General features: G+C 38.5%; 1 protein-coding gene across 4 annotated transcripts in view; it reads right to left on the bottom strand.

The window, feature by feature from the left end:
* LOC150086955 (tyrosine-protein phosphatase 69D-like) overlaps positions 1-18,774 on the bottom strand; it is an 823,111-nt gene that overhangs the window by 525,848 nt on the left and 278,489 nt on the right. For all 4 annotated transcript variants that reach the window (XM_090371707.1, XM_090371706.1, XM_090371704.1 and 1 more), the window contains exon 5: positions 13,818-13,887. In XM_090371707.1, coding sequence (XP_090227833.1) covers positions 13,818-13,887 — 70 coding nt within the window. The remainder of the gene's footprint in view (positions 1-13,817; positions 13,888-18,774) is intronic.

Here is an 18,774-nt window from a genome sequence, read left to right on the forward strand (position 1 = left end):
GATTAGAGGAGTTAGGAGAACAGTAGAGACAACAGATGAATTTAACAGAATGAGGTAGAGAGATTTTAAACCAGAGAAGATTGAAAAGAGGAGATTCCAATTTACCAAGTCTCTGACAAGGAATATTGGAATGGACATAAGCACAAGTACCACCTTTGAGGCGAAAAGAATCATACAGCGAATAATTTGTGCAACTGTAATTAGCAGTGGTTGAATCAATCGATAACTGAGATTCTGTCTGAAAGAATATATGGGGTTTGGCAGACTGTAAGTGGAAATGGACATCATTGAGATTAGAACTGAGACCACGTATATTTGTGAAATGAACTTGGAAGTGTTTGGGAGGTATTTCATGATCAATAGATAGATTGTCGAGGGAGTGTTTTTGAATATCCTCCAAGGTTGCCAGAACTCACCCCTTCAGATTTTTTTGCTTGGAGATACTAGAAAAATCAGGTTTACAGTCACAAACTGCAAACATTGGAAGAATTGTGGATGAAAATTCAACAAGAAGCAGAAAATGTTTCACCTGATTTGTGCATTTTAGTATGTAGATCTGTTAAAGATAGATGCTCCTCATGCATTAATGCTGATGGAGGGCATTTTGAACAATTAAAAGTTTTATTGTTGTAAAAAAATATAATGTTTTCTGTCTTCAAAGTATCAAAAAAATTTTAATTTGTATATATTGTTGATTAAATATAAATTTTTAAAGTGTGTATACATAATTTTGAAACACCCTGTATATATAGGGTCAATCTTGTTTAGATTTAGGTTTAGGCTATTTGTTGCCAGGACCTTTTTTTTTAGTTTTTGGCTGAAATTTCTGAGTTTGATATTAAAATTGGACTAAGTATTACTGTTAAGATTTTACAATTTACAAATTAAAATTTTTCTAATCAACTGCTGCTTTTTTCTCTGAATGTGAATGGGAAAGTTGCTCTCCATCTTTAGTTTAGTCTAAAATTGCTTCTGGTGTACTTCTGAAACAAACGTTAAACCAATTCAATTTGAAAAAAAACAAACAAAAAAAAAAAAAAAAACAATTGTTTTAAGTATGTTTACCATTTAATGCACACATTTAGCTGTAGAATGTGCTGGCTGACTGGAGGGCAGTTTTTACTGTGAGTCTGTGTGCATACAACCTAATTTTATTTATTATTTTTTTTGCTCATATAAATCAGTTTAAATTTATTTCAGAATTACCCCAATGATGTTTTTAAAACTAAACTGAAAATGGACAACAGCATTCTAACTGAGATAAAAGCGTGCATTATAGCCTCAGTTGCTGATGCGCCAATAAAATACAAACAAACTGAGATAAAAGCAGCTGATTTTATTCCTAGTACTAGGCTGATTTAACCCACTGCAGCAAATTATTGCAGCTGTAAACATTTAGAGGCTGTAAATGTTCATACACATATTACTGTCATATTAAAAATGGAAAGCAGAGTAGGGTTAATTATCTTATTATTTTAACAATTGCATTACAATAACTGAGCATTTACCAGTATTACTATGGCTACTAATAATAATAATATTTGTTCAAGTATAATTCTTTTGTGTCAGTTCAACTGAAAAATAAAGTAAAATCCTGAATAATCTAAATATATCCCCAATATATGAGGGCTTTGTATCATTTGCCAGTATTAATAATAATAATCACCCTTCACTTTTATTTATTTTCTGTCAAATGCAGTCCATTATCAGGATAAAATAGATTTAACTTTCATTATTAATTTAATCAGAAATTTTTGTTTTTCATGCTGCTTGGCTACTTGTTTAGATTCAATACATTATTCACCACTTCAGCACAAAATTTCTAATTAAGGCCTACCTGCCACATGATAAGAGACCGTAAGTCTCCAAACAGATGTAATGGTAGCATCCAAATTTCTAATCGAATAAATAAATCATAAATTTTAACTGAGTAGATTGCAGATTTCAAGCCCTGCTGTGGGTCATAGAACAAGTAAATACATGAGCTATATTAGGATAACTAAGAGTAAGAACAGGTGCATATATACTTGCATGTACACTAATGCTAGGAGCATTTTAAATAAATTTGATGAATTTGAAGTACTGATTAAGTCATCAAACACTGCAGAGATATTGGAGATGTGATGTCACTCAGACATATGCAATGTTGAATTTAAATTTAAACATGGTGAATACAATGTACACAGGAAAGATAGTGTTTATTGTTAAATAGCACTGGAGATCTCCTATAAAACCGTAATGAAGGAAGGATAGATTGGACAAGAAGTGGGGAGGAGTTATGCTCTTAGTTAAGAAGCATGTTAAATCTAAGGCAGTAAATCCAGTTGACACGGGTGACCAGTGCAATGTTGAGTCAGTGTGGTGTGACATTATTTACTACTGGAGGGAAAAATATGACAGTAGGAGTGTGCTATAGGAATAATGACTGTGATGAGTATACCAAACAACTATGCATGTCACTCACACACTAGCAAGACTTTCAAGAATTTATTGCATGACAGTTTTCTACACCAGCAGCATGTTAGAGAGGCAACAAGAGGAAGGAGTACTCTTAGCATTAGCATTAGTAGAGGCATACGATGCAAGAAAGCAAGCTTAGGCAGTATCAGCCAAAAAAAACCTCACATTTTACCCCTCCATTCATTCCAAATGCTTGTTCAGCTCAGCCTTAAATTCATTTAGGCTATTAGCTTCCACAACAAAAGATGGACGCCTGTTCCACCAATCAACTACCCGCTGGCTAAAGGCAAATTTCCACACATCTATTCTACAACTGTCTTTCCTCAATTTGAAACTGTACCCCCTCAGGTTCTTAGTCTGCGCAAGAGGAAGAATCCCATCAGCATTCAGCTTGCTCAACCCATTCAAGGTCTTATACACCTCAATCAGATCACCTTGCAGGTGCCTACTCTCCAGGCGCTGTAATTTGCATAACTTAAGCCTTTCTTGGCAAGAGCATCCCTTTGTTCCCCTCACCAATCTTGTTGCCCTTCTTTGTTGTTGTTGTTCGGTTTCACGACACAAGGGCTACTAAGGCCAAATTGTGTCTGTTCATCATTAATTTACAAGCATATTGTTAGAGAGGTTAAATTGTATGCTTCTGTACAAGCTAATATGTTTTAGATATAATAAAAGTTCTGCAATATTTGCTTCATTTCCTAAGAAATGAGATAAATCAGGTGATATATTCAACGTGGAGAGTGACAGAAAAATGTTTGACTGGATGGTTGAATGTAAGGGACAATCAACCAGAAAATGATGGACCATAAGTTGCATCTGACAGGATGAGCACTGTGGTGGGTTTTCTCCCAATAATAGAAAGAGATGAGTATGATGAGTGTGTGTCCAATTCTGAGTCTTGCCAGTACCACTTCCTCTCGTCTGTTTCATCGGAAGCCAGACAGCCACAGCTTTGGATCGTCTTTTATCTGGTAAAGTTTATTGTTGGTGTCACTTTTCCAGGTCTGTGACCATTTATTGTAGCATGCTTTGCGTATGACAGACTTATAGTCAGAGTGAGGAACCTGAGGATGTTGTGAGAGAGCCGGTTGAGGATGTTTTGCGGCAAAGTCAGGACTTTCATTTCCAAGAATGCCTGAATGGCCAGGGATCCAGCAAAAACTGATTGACTGATTGGACATACTGCAAGAAAATAGCTGGGAATGAATCTGTTTCAATGTAGGATGAGAAGAGGAGAAATTCTTCCTTATGGCAGAGACAGCACTCAGGGAGTCTGTGTAAATTATGACAGATGAGATGGAAAGCTCAATAATCTTACTAAGCACTAACTTAATGGCATACAATTCAGCTGTGAAGAAGCTGAAAGCTAGCAGTAGTGCGGATGAAATTGTACATAAAGGAAAAACTGCTGCAGCACCTACCATACTGCCAGTTTTGGAACCATCTCTATAAATTTTACAAGCATGGCTGTTCATAGTAGCATGAGCTGAATGTAACTGTCTGATATTGCAGGGAGGTATAATATTTTTCCCCCACTGGAGGAAGTGTATATCTTGAGAGGCAGACACATATGTCCAAGGTGGAACAGGTGCAGTTGTGTCTTGAAAAATTTCATTTAATTTGACATTCCAACTGTGAACAAGCTTTGATCCTGAGTGAGGCAAGTCTATTTTCATTTGGCTTGCTCTCATAGAAAGCTTTCCAACGAGTATTATAAAGATACTCTCAACTTGGGTGCAATGGTAGATTCCGGATCTTAGCAGCGCAGTGAAGCAGTAGCATTTTTATATGCAGGTGTAATGGGAGATCATGCGCTTCAATATAAAGCCTTTGGATCGGAGAAGTCCTGAAAGCTCCTAGCCAGTCCTCAGAGCACTGTGATGGATCACATTTAGCCATTTTAAAGTAGTGTTCCGGGCAGAGTCATACACTGGACAACCATAATCTAGCTGTGAACGGATTAAACTTCCATAAAGATGCAGTAAAGTATATCGATCAGCTCCCCGTGACATCAACGAGACTGATCGAAGTATATTCAAATGCTTCATACAAGAAGTTCTCAAATAAGTGATATGGGCTTGGAAATTTAGTTTGCTGTCTAATATTAGTACAAGAAATGTAACGGTATTAACAAGCGGGATTGGAGTACTGTTTATTTGTAGTTCAGGTTCGGGATGGAGAGCGCACTTCTTGCAAAAGTGAGTGACAGTGCATTTCTTTTCTGAGAGTCTGTAACCGTTCCGTGAAGTCCAGGATTCTATTTTGGTTATGGCAAGTTGTAGCTGCCATTTAGTGGTATTCATACTTTGAGATTGACATGAAATGGTAAGATCATCTGCATACATATAAGTTTGAACAGTTTTTGGGATATCTCACATCATGCTGCTAACTCAGATTGAAAACAGTGTTGGACTAAGTATTGATCCCTGTGGGACTCCCTCTTCTTGAATGTGAGATGTAGAGAGTACGTTTTTATATCAGACCTGAAAAGAAAGCAATTGCAGGAAATTTTTAATTATTTCTGGAAAATGGTCCGAAAGCCCCAGGTGGTAAAGGTCCCTAATAATACCAAGACGCCATGTAGTATCAAATGCCTTTTCAAGATCTAAACTGACCATGACTAGATATTGTTTCGTGACAATGGCATTGTGGATATGAGATTCGGCTTTGATAAGCACGTCCAGCGTTGATCTATTCTTCCGAAAGCCATACTGTTGTTCTGGAAGGAGATTCTCTGACTCCAGGATGTGAGTCTAGTATGAACCATCCTTTCGAAAATTTTTCCAATGCAGCTTGTAAGAGATATTGGCCTGTAATTTTCAACACAGGAAGGATCTTTTCCTGGTTTTGGTAAGGCGATAACGAATGAATGGCGCCAGAAAGAAAAAAAGGCATTTTCAGAGAAGATCTGATTATAAAAAATTAATAGAGATCTCAAGTCTTCTTCAAGTAAATTCTTTAGCATAACATAATGAACACCATCTGGACCTGCTGCACTATTGGAAGATCTGTTTAGTGATTCTTGAAGTTCTATTAATGTAAAGAGTTAGTTGTATGGGAATGAGCTGTGCACGAAGAAGTTGATTTTATACCTTTCTGCACTTTCTTTGATGTTCTGGAAGGTGGATGCATAGGTGGAGGCAGAAGCAAAGATTTTAGCAAATGATTCTGCTAGTGCATTGGCAACTTTTTCAGCTGTAGGTAGGTCTTTCCCTTTCCAATGAAGTATTGGAGAGGGCAGCCGAACAAATTTGCTATTTAATGCCTGTATTCTTTTCCAGGTGACCTGTGTATCCGTGCCTTCAGTAATGGTTGAGGCAAAAGCAATCCATGAATCCCGTTTCGCTTTCCACCTAACTTGTCTAGCTTTTGCTTGGAGTCTTTTAAAAGCAATTAGGTTACTAGTGGTGGGATACTTGCGGAAATTATTCCAAGCACGGTTTTTCCTGTTTTGCGATTAAACAATCTGTATTCCACCAATGATTTCTGTGTTTTTAATATGGCGTGGATTTTGGAATGGAGGCCTTAGCTGCAGTCAGAATCTAATTGGTTATGTAAGTGTTTACATCATCAATATGTTGTCTTTGAACATAAAATCTGTCTAAGAGTATTTGGGCAGAATAGCCACCCCAGTTTGCCTTTTTAAACTGCCAAGCGGATCGTTGATCAGGATTTGGAGTTACAACTTTTTGCAGCAAGCAAACAATTGGAAAGTGATCACTGTTAAAGGGATTGGTTAATACCAACCATGTCATGATTGGAAATATGGAGGGTGAACAAATTGACAAGCCTATTGTGGAAGCAGATCCAGTTGGCAGGTGGATGTAGGTAGGAGACCAGAATTGACTAAATTAAGATCATTATTATTTATGAATTCCTCCATCAATCTGCCTCTTCTACCCATTGTGACAGACCCCCACAATGGATGGTGTCCATTAAAGTCACCAAAAAAACAAATTGGAGTTGGGAGTTGTGCAATTAGGTTGTCAAGTTCTGAAAGAAGAAGTGGTGCAGATGGCGGAATATAAATGGAAGCAATGGTAAATGATGTACCAACTGCAATGTGAGCTGCCACAGCTTCTAGGGTAGTTCTCAATTGGAATCGGCCTGTATGGTATGTTAGCATTAACAAGAATAGCAACTCCTCCATGTGCAGGTGATTCTGAATTCCTATCTCGACTGTAAATGGTATAACTTGAAAATTTTGGCAAAACTTGAGGTGACAAGACTGTTTCCTGTAAGCATACACCTATGGGATTGAATTGAGCTATTAAATGTCTATTAAATTGAGCTATTAAGGTGCTACATGGCTTCTATTAATTGGGTAGATTGCACAGAGAGAGAATACAATTGAATTATGGTATACCTTTAAAACATTAATCACAGAATGTTTATATACCATTAAAAAAATACTACACAAAGAATTTCAAGTTGGATAACTAATGAAGTTGCCAGATTGTTTGAGTAGAAAAGACTGCATGGAAAAATTACAGAGCAATAAAAAGTACTGAAACCTGTAACAGCCACAATTGATCTGTAATAGTGCCATGGAAAAGGTTGGTTGGCAAAGGCAGATTATGAGAAATTGCTAGCAAAGAGAGCAAAAAAAGAGTGGGGATAAGGAATTCTTCACATATATAAATGCAAAGAAGAAGAGGACAAACCAGATTGGACCCTTAGGTAATGTATTAGATACCCTAGCTGATGTTGCAGATGAACTCAACAGTTACTTTGCATCGATATTTACAAAGGAAAAACCCTTTATGTAAATGGGAAATTATGGGAGTGAAGTTTAAAAATATGTAATAAATGATATTGAAATTTCACATGATTATTTAATGCAAAACCTTCAAGCCTACAAAGCCAGAAAGGCTTCTGGGGTTGATGGTATATACCCTATAATCTTAAGGGAGGTGTCAAGTGAGCACATTGAACCATTGAGGCTAATTATGAGAGTATCATTGGACTTGGGAGTGATTGGAAAAGTGCCAATGTATCTCCAGTACATAAGGGCAGTTCTAAGAGTGAAGTGGGAAATTACTGGCTGATCAGTCTAACTTCAGTAGTAGGGAAAATCATGTGAGGCAATGAAATGGAATTCTATCACATTTCTATCACTTAGATAGAAATGGAATTCTGAAGGATACTCAGCATGGTTTTGTAAAGGGAAAATCATGTTTAACAAATCTGGTTAGCTATTTTGACAGGGCCACTCATGAGCTAGATTTAGGGAATAATTTCAACATTTTTTATTTGGATTTCAGCGAAGCATTTGACTCAGTCCCACATGAGCAGTTACTTTATAAGCTGGAACAGGTTGGAATCACAGGGAAAATCCTCAGATGGATAGCTTCAGGGCAGGAGGCAGAAGGTTGTGATAAATGGTTATTCCTCAGATTGGGTTGATGTAAGAAGTGGGGTTCCCCAAGGATCAGTATTAGGACCACTGTTGTTTTTTATTTTCATAAATGACACTGATGAAGGGATAGAGGCCATGATGTCTAATTTTGCAGATAATGTAAAGATTGGTAGAGTAGTTAATGATCACCACCAAGCAGAACTTCTTCTTCAGAATGACCCAGATAGACTTTGGGGATGGTCAGAAAAATGGCAGCTATGCTTTAATCGAGCAAAGTGTAAGATATTACACCTGGGGAACAATAAACCCAAAATAACTTATACACTTGGTGGAGTTGAAATAAAGCCAGTAGTGGAGGAAAGGGACTTGGGTGTTACGATATGGTTAGACATGAAGTTCTCCGAGCATTGTAGACAGGTTGCAAAGAAGGCCCAGTGTCCTATTGATGATTTATTGAACATTTTCTAGTAGAGATAAGGACATCATAATCCCACTATATAAGGCTATTGGTAGACAACACTTGGAATACCATGTTCAAGTATAGGGCCGCACCTATTAAGCTTCTTGAAAGGGTCCAAAGACAGGTAACTCGTTTGATGAGATTAGCAAAAGGGCATCCACATGAGGAAAGACTTCGAATATGTGGGTTGCATAGCTTGGAAACTAGGAACCTAGACTTGATCAAGGTGTTTAAAGGCTCTGAGAGGCAAAAGTAAAATGAACGAGGACGAAATTTTCATGGTTATAAATGATTCTAGAACTAGGGGCCATAAATTCAAGTTATGAGGGAAGATGTTTAGACTGGATAGCAGGAAGTTTTATTTTTGCCAGTGAATTATAAATTACTAGAATAAGTTACCTGCATGGGTGGTAGAGGCTGACAGCTTGAGGTCAAAGGTCAGCTGGATAGTTACCTACGGGAGGAGGAAAACACACAGCTTGTCTATTGCCTTTTCTTTTATTATTTTATTTTATTTATTTATTTTTTTTTTTGCTGATGCAGCATAAGCCATAGGCTTCCTTGCACCATGTGGTAATTGCTAATACTAATACTAAATAACTTAAGTCATCAGAATAACTGCTTAATCCTCTGCAATTCCATTGTATGATGTTATGCATTATTTAGGTTTACCTGGGGATGATTCATCTGACTGTTTTTTGTAGGTGGGACATTTTTTCCAGTCTTTTTTTTTGAGAATGTTGGGCATCCAATATCCATGGTGTCATCTGCATGGAGTTCTAGAATGGGTTCCTCATTATCTAGCAGCTCATCTACATCCATACCGTTGGTGGGAGATTCCATTTTTTAGAGCCTGATTCAGATTTTAATTTTTGTCTTTCAACTGGGACCAATGGGGTATGAGTAGGAATGCTGATTGGAGTATTTGTGGCTTCACTAGTTTTTTTTGGAGGATTATCTTTTTTAGAGGTTGAAAGTGTGGATTTAAGCCAATTCGCTAGAGAGGTGTTAGGCAGAACTGATACATCCATTTGAGCTGCAGTAGAAACAAAGTTTCGAGTGTGAGCTGCATAAGAATGACCACTAGGCACGGTCGACATAACTTGTCTACATGCCTCAGGAGACGTGACTTTATTTTCAATTTTGTATTTTTGAATTTTCTTTCCTGTTATCCACGGCTTACAAGTTTTGGATGTTGTTGTTATTTGGTTTTTAGGAGCATTAGCAACTATGGCCATATTGCTCCGGGTATATGCGGTGGTCATTCCCTGACCTTTCCGCATCCTCCGTATTTGGTGGTTCATGGGCTCGAACCCCGGTCTAATCAAGAAGCGTGTGCTACACATTGCTGCTCCTGCCCACCTGGCTACGGTGGTACCCAAGTTTTGGAAATGGCTGGATGGCTGCCTTTGCAGTTTGGACAAACAGGGGTTTTGACTGAGCAATCCACTTGGGTGTGATCTTTAGAGATGCAGATGGGACATATGACTTCCAACTCGACAAGCCTGCTAGGAATGACCGTATTTCTGACATTTAAAGCAACGAACAGGATTCGGGATGTAAGGTCAAATCAGACAGTTTAAATAACCAACTTTAATAGAGGATGGTAAGTCTGCAGTGCTAAAGGTCAGAATGATGGATCTTGTTGGAATGAGATTTCCATCTGTTTTTTTCATGTTCCATTTTACATTTATTACTTTCTGACTGCTGAGTTCTTGGAGTACTTCTTCTTCAGAGACTGTAATTAGGTCCCACTCACTGATGACATCCATTGATGAATTTAGTGTTTTGTGGGGAGTAACTGATACTGTCAACCCACCAAATGTTGTTGTTTTTAACAGCTGCTCAGAATGTTTTGAGGTGGCTGTTTCTATCAGAAGGTCTCCCAATTGCAGTCCCTTAACCATTTTTGGTGATCCAGCAACAGACTCCAAGATTTTCTGAATTAAGAATGGTGATAACTTGCCTACAGGTTGGGTGGATAGGGAATGAATCACCAGGAAGTTTGGAAACTCGTCTTGACATTCTGCTTCTCTTCACAGTCTTTTACATTGACTTGAGTCATGGTCAGTGTTAGAAGCTTCTGCTCTTGAGCTCAAAGGCTCTGAGTTTGGATAATGATTTTTATCCATGATGGCTCCTTTTGGCCCTGGGGGTTTGCCTTTACCACCCAGGTTACCAGCCCTGCCATGGGGAGGCAGGAGCAGTGCAGCTTGGTGGCCAAGCTGTTTGTCTGTTTATTATTTGGTTTTTAGGAGCATTAGCAACTAAGGCCATATTGCTCCGGGTATATGCGGTGGTCATTCCTTGACCTTTCCGCATCCTCTGTATTTGGTAGTTCATGGGCTCGAACCCCGGTCTAATCAAGAAGCGTGTGCTACGCACTACTGCTCCTACCCACCTGGCTACGGAGGCGGCCTTGTGGCCAAGCGTAGAGTTAGTTAGTAATTTAGTACGACTAGCTAAATTAAAGAAAAAGGTGCTTGCCTTCTTCTGGACTCTCTTCTTAGTGCTTTTAAGTAAGTAGAGCTAATTAACAGAAAATTTTAATACTATGAGAAAAAAAACAAGGAAAACTCTGTCACTGGGAGGAAAAACATTTTATAAACATGCAAGAATTGCTTGGCACCAGGGGCCCCCTTCTTTGTACTCGTTCTAGCAACTCTACGTCCTTCCTAAAATGAGGCCTCCAGACCTGTACACAGTATTCTAGGTGTGGCCTGATCATTGCCTTGTATAACAGGATAATCACCTCCCTGTCCCTGCTAGCAAAATTCCTATATATCATTGACAAGACTCCATGACCTTCCCTGGTAGCCCGTCTGCACTGCTCAGTGAACTTCATATTTGACTGCACAATTACCTCCAGGTCTTTTTCACTTTCCACTTCCCTGAGTGTAGTAACACATAGTTGGTACATTTCTCTATGGTTATTGATACCCATATGCCGTACTTTGCATTTGCCAATGTTAAACTTCAACCACTTCTCAGCCCATTTTCCCAACTTATCTAGATCCAGTTGGAGTATCATACTGTCTTTCCTGTTGTTAACAACCCTGCCAACATTTGTATCATCTGCATACTTGGACATTAAACTTGATATACCTTCATTAATATCATTGATAAATATACAAAACAACAATCGGCCCAACACTGAATCCTGGGTAACTCCACTAATAACATTTGTCCACGAAGAGCAGTGTCCATTGATTATCACTCTCTGTCTTCTCTCAATCAACCATCCCTTTATCCATTGTAGCAACTTACCCTTAATGTCATACCTCTTCAATTTGTACAGCAGTCTTCTATGTGCAACAGTATCAAAAGCTTTCCTGAAATCTAAGTATATGATATCAAAATTATTTTTGGCATTCACTTCCTTTGTGACCACATCATAGTATCCAATCAAATTGGTCAGACAAGACCTCCCTTTAACAAACCCATGCTGTGTCTTAATTATTACTGCAGTCTTGTCTAGATGATCCTGCAATGCTTCTTTAACCAGGATTCATTATTTTCCCCGGAACACAAGTTAAATTAACAGGTCTGTAGTTACTTGTCACCTTTTGTACCCCTTTTGCGAACTGGTACTACATTTGCACACCTCCAGTGCATGGGGACCTCTCCTTAGCCCAAGGAAGCTCTTATAATTATGGCTAAGGGTTTGCTTACTTCCTTTGCTGCCTCCTTTAATATAACTGGATAGATCCCATCCACCCGAGGTACCTTCCTTATGTTTAACCTCTTGATCTGGGTATCAGCAGCAATTCTTCATGCATTGAAAAATCTGTAGCTAAAACAATTACTGGGTGGCAGACTTCGTAGTGTACTGATGTGGAATTTACTTAAAGACACAACTGTTTGTTTGTTATTTGGTTTTTAGGAGCATTAGCAACTAAGGCCATATTGCTCCGGGGATATGCGGTGTTCATTCCCTGACCTTTCTGCATCCACAGTATTTGGTGGTCACGGGCTCGAATCCCGGTCTAATCAAGAAGCGTGTGCTACGCACTGCTGCTCCTGCCCACCTGGCTATGGATAAAGACACAACTACTCTCAAGGATAAAGGGAAAGCTTTTGTCAGGGCGACTATAGAGGTCTCAGATAGTTTTTCAAATTCTATGCAGTGGGACCATCTGATGATGTTACAAACAACAAATTCTAAATGGGAAGCATTCAGGAAAATAATGAAAGCAGCTACTGGCTTTTCATACCAACTAGGAAATACTGTCCATAGACTTAGATGGATGTCAGATGAACTGGTGAGACTTGTGGCAGAGAGAAAAAATGTGTGGGATGCACATAAATTATCAGATGATATAGAAGCCTATGGTATACATAAACTAGTCTATAATCAAGTCACAAAGGAGGTCAGGCAAGCTAAGGCAAATTACAAAAAGTCTCTGCAATGAACAGCAACAAACTTCTATACTTATATTAACAGAAGGAAGGGGTTGAATCACATTGGGTCAGTTGATATCAATGGGTTAACAGTTGATGACCCTGCCTAAGTTTCTGACAAAATGAATAGGTATTTTGAATATATATTCACACATAAGGAATTCTTTAGGGTAAGGGGATGCCAGATGTTTATCAAACTCTAACGGGGAACTAAATGATTCTGTGATAATTGAATGGAAAGTGGAAGAGAAATTGTTGAAGCTAAACATAATAAAGGGACCTGGAGTGGATGGAGTCTATCCAATTATATTAAGAGAGGCAGAAAAGGGGTAAACAAACTGTTAGCCATAATTATGAGAGCAACCCAGGATTCAGGGGAGTTCCCCGAAGAGTGGAGACAAGCAAATGTATCCCCAATTCACAGGGGAGGAATCAAAAGGTGACATGAGTAGTAGTAGTAGAGGCACGTGATGTAAGAAAGCAAGCTTATGTAGCAACAGCCAAAAAAAAAAAAAAAACATTTCATGCATCCATTCCCTTTACAAGTTTGTCCAGTTCCGCCTTGAATTTACTTAAGCTATCAATTTCAACAACGACAGATGGAAGTTTGTTCAGCAATCAACTACCCACTGGCTAAAGGCAAATTTCCACACATCTATTCTACAACTGCCTTTCCTCAATTTGAATTTATGCCCCCTCAGGTTCGTAATCTGAGCAAGAGGAAGAATCCCAGCAGAGTAATTACAGACCTGTTAGCTTAAGGTCTGTTTCAGGGAAAATAATGGAGTCACTGGTTAAAGAAGTAGTTTCAGAATCATCTAAACAGGAATGCAATTATACTGCAGCCACAGAGTTTAAAAACTGTATTGATTGATGTAAAAAAAAAAAGAAAAAAAAAAAATCTGGAATGCAGTAATGGCCCATATGATAAAAAGAAATGTTTAATCAACCTGAAGAAAAGGATATCAAAAATTTATAATTAAATGGAGTAGTATCTGTGATTTACATCTGTTTTCTTTAAATTCAGGTAATGCAATTTTTGATATAACTGATAATTATATTATATTTAAAATTAATTAAGAAATAATCTTACATATACAGAGTTTTAATAATATAAAAATGCAAAAGAGAACTTACTTCCATCTGAAGTAACAGCTTCAAGATGATCAGACCAGTTTCCACAACCTAAGATGCTACATGCTTGTACCTAGTGATGGAAAACATAAGTGCATTATTTACAAGTGCCAGTGAAATTTGCTAGCAAAACAGATAAAAGCAACTGCACTTCAAAGGAAATTTTATTGAAAATTTCCTTTCAGCAATTATTGAAATAACAATAAATTTTCTGTAAGAACTGATGGAAGCCAGAAGAATTATGTATGACTTGTAAAAAAGAAATTTTGATGTATTACGTTGTAATTCTCTTTCTTGCTGTTAAATAAATTTAAATTAGAAAATTGCTTTCTTGCCTCATTTGCAGTATTAATACTACTACTAATTTGTGCAAGTAAAAATCTTTATGTCAGTTCAATTGGAAAAAAATAATCCTGAATTAACTGTTTTGCTAGAAAGCTTATTGAGATAACTATGCCTGTTGGTTGTTTGGTTGGTTATTTAGTGTTTAATGGCATATTTGGTAGCTTAAATTATAATGCACCAAGTAAAAAAAAAAGAAAAAAGTCAATAAATGTATAGCATTAGCATTAGCATTAGTAGAGGCATATGATGCAAGAAAGCAAGCTTATTCAGCATCAGCCAAAAAAAAAAAAAAAAAAAAAACAACCACTACTCCCATTTCACCCCTCAATTCATTCGAAATACCTGTCCAGCTGAGCCTTAAATTTGTTTAGGCTATCAACTTCAACAACAAGCGATGGAAGTCTATTCCACAAACCAACTGCCCGCTGGCTAAAGGCGAATTTCCGCACATCTATCCGACATCCGTCCTTCCTCAATTTGAATTTATGCCCTCTCAGGTGATTATTCTGAGCAAGAGGAAGAATCCCATCGGCATTGAGCATGCTCAAGCCATTCAAAGCCTTGTACACCTCTATCAGATCACCTCGGCGATGCCTAGTCTCCAGGCTCTGTAATTTGCAAAACTTAAGCCTTTCTTCGTAAGAGCAACCCTTTGTTCCATTCACTAATCTTGTTGCCCTTCTCTGTACTCGTTCCAGCAGCTCTACATCCTTCTTGAAATGAGGCCTCTAGACCTGTATACAGTACTCAAGGTGTGGCCTGACCAATGCCTTATACAAGGGAATAATCACATCCCTGTCCCTGCTAGAAAAATTCCTGTATATCATTGACAAGACACCATGAGCTACTCTTGCAGCTCGTCTGCACTGCTCAGAGAACTTCATATCTGCCTGCACAATTACCCCCAGGTCCTTTTCATTCTCTACCACTGTCAGCATAGTACCACAGAGTTGATACGTTGATCTGGGGTTACTGTTTCCCATATGTAGTACTTTACATTTGTCAATGTTAAACTTCATTTGCCACCTCTCAGCCCATCTGCTCAACCTTTCCAGATCCTGTTGCAGCAGCATAGTATCAGTAGTGTCCTTAACAACCCTGCCAACCTTTGTATCGTCTGCAAACTTGGACATTAAACCTGATACACCATCATCAATATCATTTATAAATACAGAAAACAACAATGGACCCAACACTGAACCCTGAGGAACTCCACTAATAACATTAGTCCACGTTGAGCAGTGTCCATTGATTACCACTCTCTGTCTTCTGCCACTCAACCATCCCTTTATCCATAGCAGCAATTTGCCTCGAATGCCACACTGCTCCAATTTGTGCAGCAGTCTTCCATGCGCAACAGTATCAAAAGCCTTTCTAAGATCCAAATATATAATATCAAAGTTATTCCCTGCATCCAGTTCTTTTGTGACTACATCATAGTATCCAATCAAATTGGTCAGACAAGACCTGCCCTTAACAAACCCATGCTGTGTCTGAGCTATAACTGAATTCTTGTCCAGATGGTCCTGCAGTGCTTCTTTAACCAGTGCCTCCATTAATTTTCCTGGAACCGAAGTTAAACTAACAGGTCTATAATTACTTGTGTCAGCCTTTGATCCTCCTTTGTGAATTGGGGTTACATTTGCACATCTCCAGTCCATGGGTACCTCCCCTGAGTTTATAGTAACCTATAAACAAGTTATCACATTGGAAGAATTAAATACATATCAAAAAATATAAATGGAAAAATTCAAATATGTTTTTACAAATTAATGAACTGTAAGATATTTTGAAATCTGACCAAAAAAAAACCACATCAAATGTTGTCTTGGTCATCTAATATTTGGCTGAGTGTAAACAGTTCACATGGACTATTAAAAGCTGTAAAACAAACCCTATGCATTTGTAAAAATATGAAATTCTATAAAAATGTGACATTAATATAGTTTTGCAAAAAGAGCCAGGTCATTCACCCACAGAAGAGAAGACTATGTCAGATACCTGTGCCCTCTGTGAATCCAAACTAGTACAGCTTCCTCTCTTATGGCCTGGCACAGACTGGACTGCCACTGCTTGATTACAGGTTTAATCAGCTTTAGTTTATTTGTAGCCTGGCCACGCTAGGGGTCTTGTCACTGGGAGTACAGTTTTATAGGTATTACAGTAGACTGTCGAAATAACAGCACCGCAAACAACAGAACATTCAAGCTAACGGCACATTGTGTTGCCCTTCTCTGTACACGCTCAAGCAAATCTACATCCTTCCTAAAATGAGGCCTCCAGAACTGTACGCAGTACTCAAGGTGCAGCCTGACCATTGCCTTATACAGAGGGACAATCACCTCCTTCTCCCAGCCGGCAAAATTCCTATATATCATTGACAAAACCCCATGACCTGCCCTGGCAGCCTGTCCGCATTGCTCAGAAAACTTCATATCTGACTGCACAATTACTCCCAGGTCTTTTTCATTTTCTTCCACCTTAAGTGTAGGCACCTCCGTAGCCAGGTGGGCAGGAGCAGCAGTGCGTAGCACACGCTTCTTGATTAGACCGGAGTTTGAGCCTGTGACCACCAAATATGGAGGATGCGGAAAGGTCAGAGAAGGACCACCGCGTATCCCAGGAGCAATATGGCCTTAGTTGCTAATGCTCCTAAAAACCAAATAACAACAACAACCTTAAGTGTAGTACCACACAGTTGGTATATTTCTCTGGGGTTACTTCTACCCATATGCAATACTTTGAATTTGTCAAGGTTAAACTTCAGTTGCCACTTCTTAGCCCATCTGCCCAAATTATCTAGATCCTGTTGCAGTAGCACACTGCCATTACTGTCATTAACAACCCTGCCAACCTTTGTATCATCTGCAAACTTCGACACTAAGCCTGATATATCATCATCAATATCATTAATAAATAGAGAAAACAACAATGGACCCAAAACTGAACCCTGTCTGGACTCCACTAATAACATTAGTCCACGAAGAGCAGCACCCATTAATTACCACCCTCTTTCTTCTCCCACTCAACCATCCTTTTATCCATTGTAGCAACTTAGCCTTAATACCATTCTGCTCCAATTTGTACAATAGTCTTCCAAGCGCAACAGTGTCAAAAGCTTTCCTGAAATCCAAATATATGATAACAAAATTATTTTTTGCATCCAGTTCCTTTGTAACCACATCATAATATCCTATCAAATTTGTCAGACAAGACTTTCCCTTAACAAACCCATGCTGTGTCTGAATTATTGCTGCAGTCTTGTCTAGATGATCCTGCAATGTATCTTTAACCAGTGACTCCATTATTTTACTCAGAACAGAAGTTAAACTAACTGGTCTGTAATTACTCATGTCATCCTTCAATCCCCCTTTGTGAATTGGGGATACATCTGCACATCTCCAGTCTGTGGGAACCTCCCCTGAGTCCAAGGATGTTCTCATAATTATGGCTAAGGGTTTGCTTAGTTGCTTTGCCGCCTCCTTTAATATAACTGGATAGATCCCATCCACCCCAGGTGCTTTTCTTACGTTTAACTTCAACAGTTTCTCTTCCACTTTGCTCTCAGTTATTACAAAATCATTAAGTATCCTGCTACAATTTGATAACCTTCTGCCATTTTCAAACCTTAATAATTCCTCACGTGTGAATGTAGATGCAAAATACTCATTCAGTTTGTTTGCTATCTGAGCAGGATCATCAACAGTCGAACCATCGATGTCAAGTGGACCAATCAGATTCATCCCCTTCCTTTTAGAGTTTATATAAGTAAAGAAATCCTTGCTGTTTTTCTTAGCATCTTTTGCCAAGGATTTCTCGTAATCTGCCTTCGCCTGCCGAACCTCCTTTGTGACCTGATTACAGATTAACTTATATCTGCCATAGGCTTCTGAGTCGCTTGATAATTTATATGCATCACATGCATTTTTCTTCTCTGTTACAAGTCTCATTAGTTCATTTGACAACCATTTAGGCCTAAACCTTGAACAATATTTCTTAATAGGTATGAAACTTTTAGTAGCATCCACGATTAATTCCTTGAATGCTTCCCACTTAGGATTTACTGTTGATAACATCATCAGTTGATCCCACTGTACAGAATTTAGAAACTGTCGGAGACCACTGTACTCGCCTTTACGGAAGCAAAAACCCTTTCCTTTACCCCTGATGGTAATTATATCTTTAAGTAAATCCCACGTCAGTACACTGTGATCACTGCCACCTAGTGGTTCTTTTATCTGCAAATTCCTAATACATGAATGATCACTGCTGATAACGAGATCAAGAGTATTACTTTCTCTGGTTGCCTCTCGAACATGCTGCTGCAGAAAACAATCATCCAATAAATCCACAAAAGTCTGACTAGTGTGTGAGTGCCCAACCCACAAGTTCCAGTCAATATCTTGGAAGTTAAAATCCCCCATTATAAGACATTCCGATTTACTAGCCCACTCCATTTCTCTGTACAATTGTTCATTGTACTCATTCGAGTCATTAGGCCTATAACACACTCCTACTCTTATTTTTACTTACACAGTGCTTATGTCACACCAAACTGACTCAACAGTGCACTGTTCATCTATATCAACTGGATGCACTTCTTTTGATTTTATGT

The sequence above is a fragment of the Mastigoproctus giganteus genome, chromosome 4, assembly GCF_048544385.1.
Source record: "Mastigoproctus giganteus isolate SK-2022 chromosome 4, ASM4854438v1, whole genome shotgun sequence".
Classification (NCBI taxonomy): domain Eukaryota; kingdom Metazoa; phylum Arthropoda; class Arachnida; order Uropygi; family Thelyphonidae; genus Mastigoproctus; species Mastigoproctus giganteus.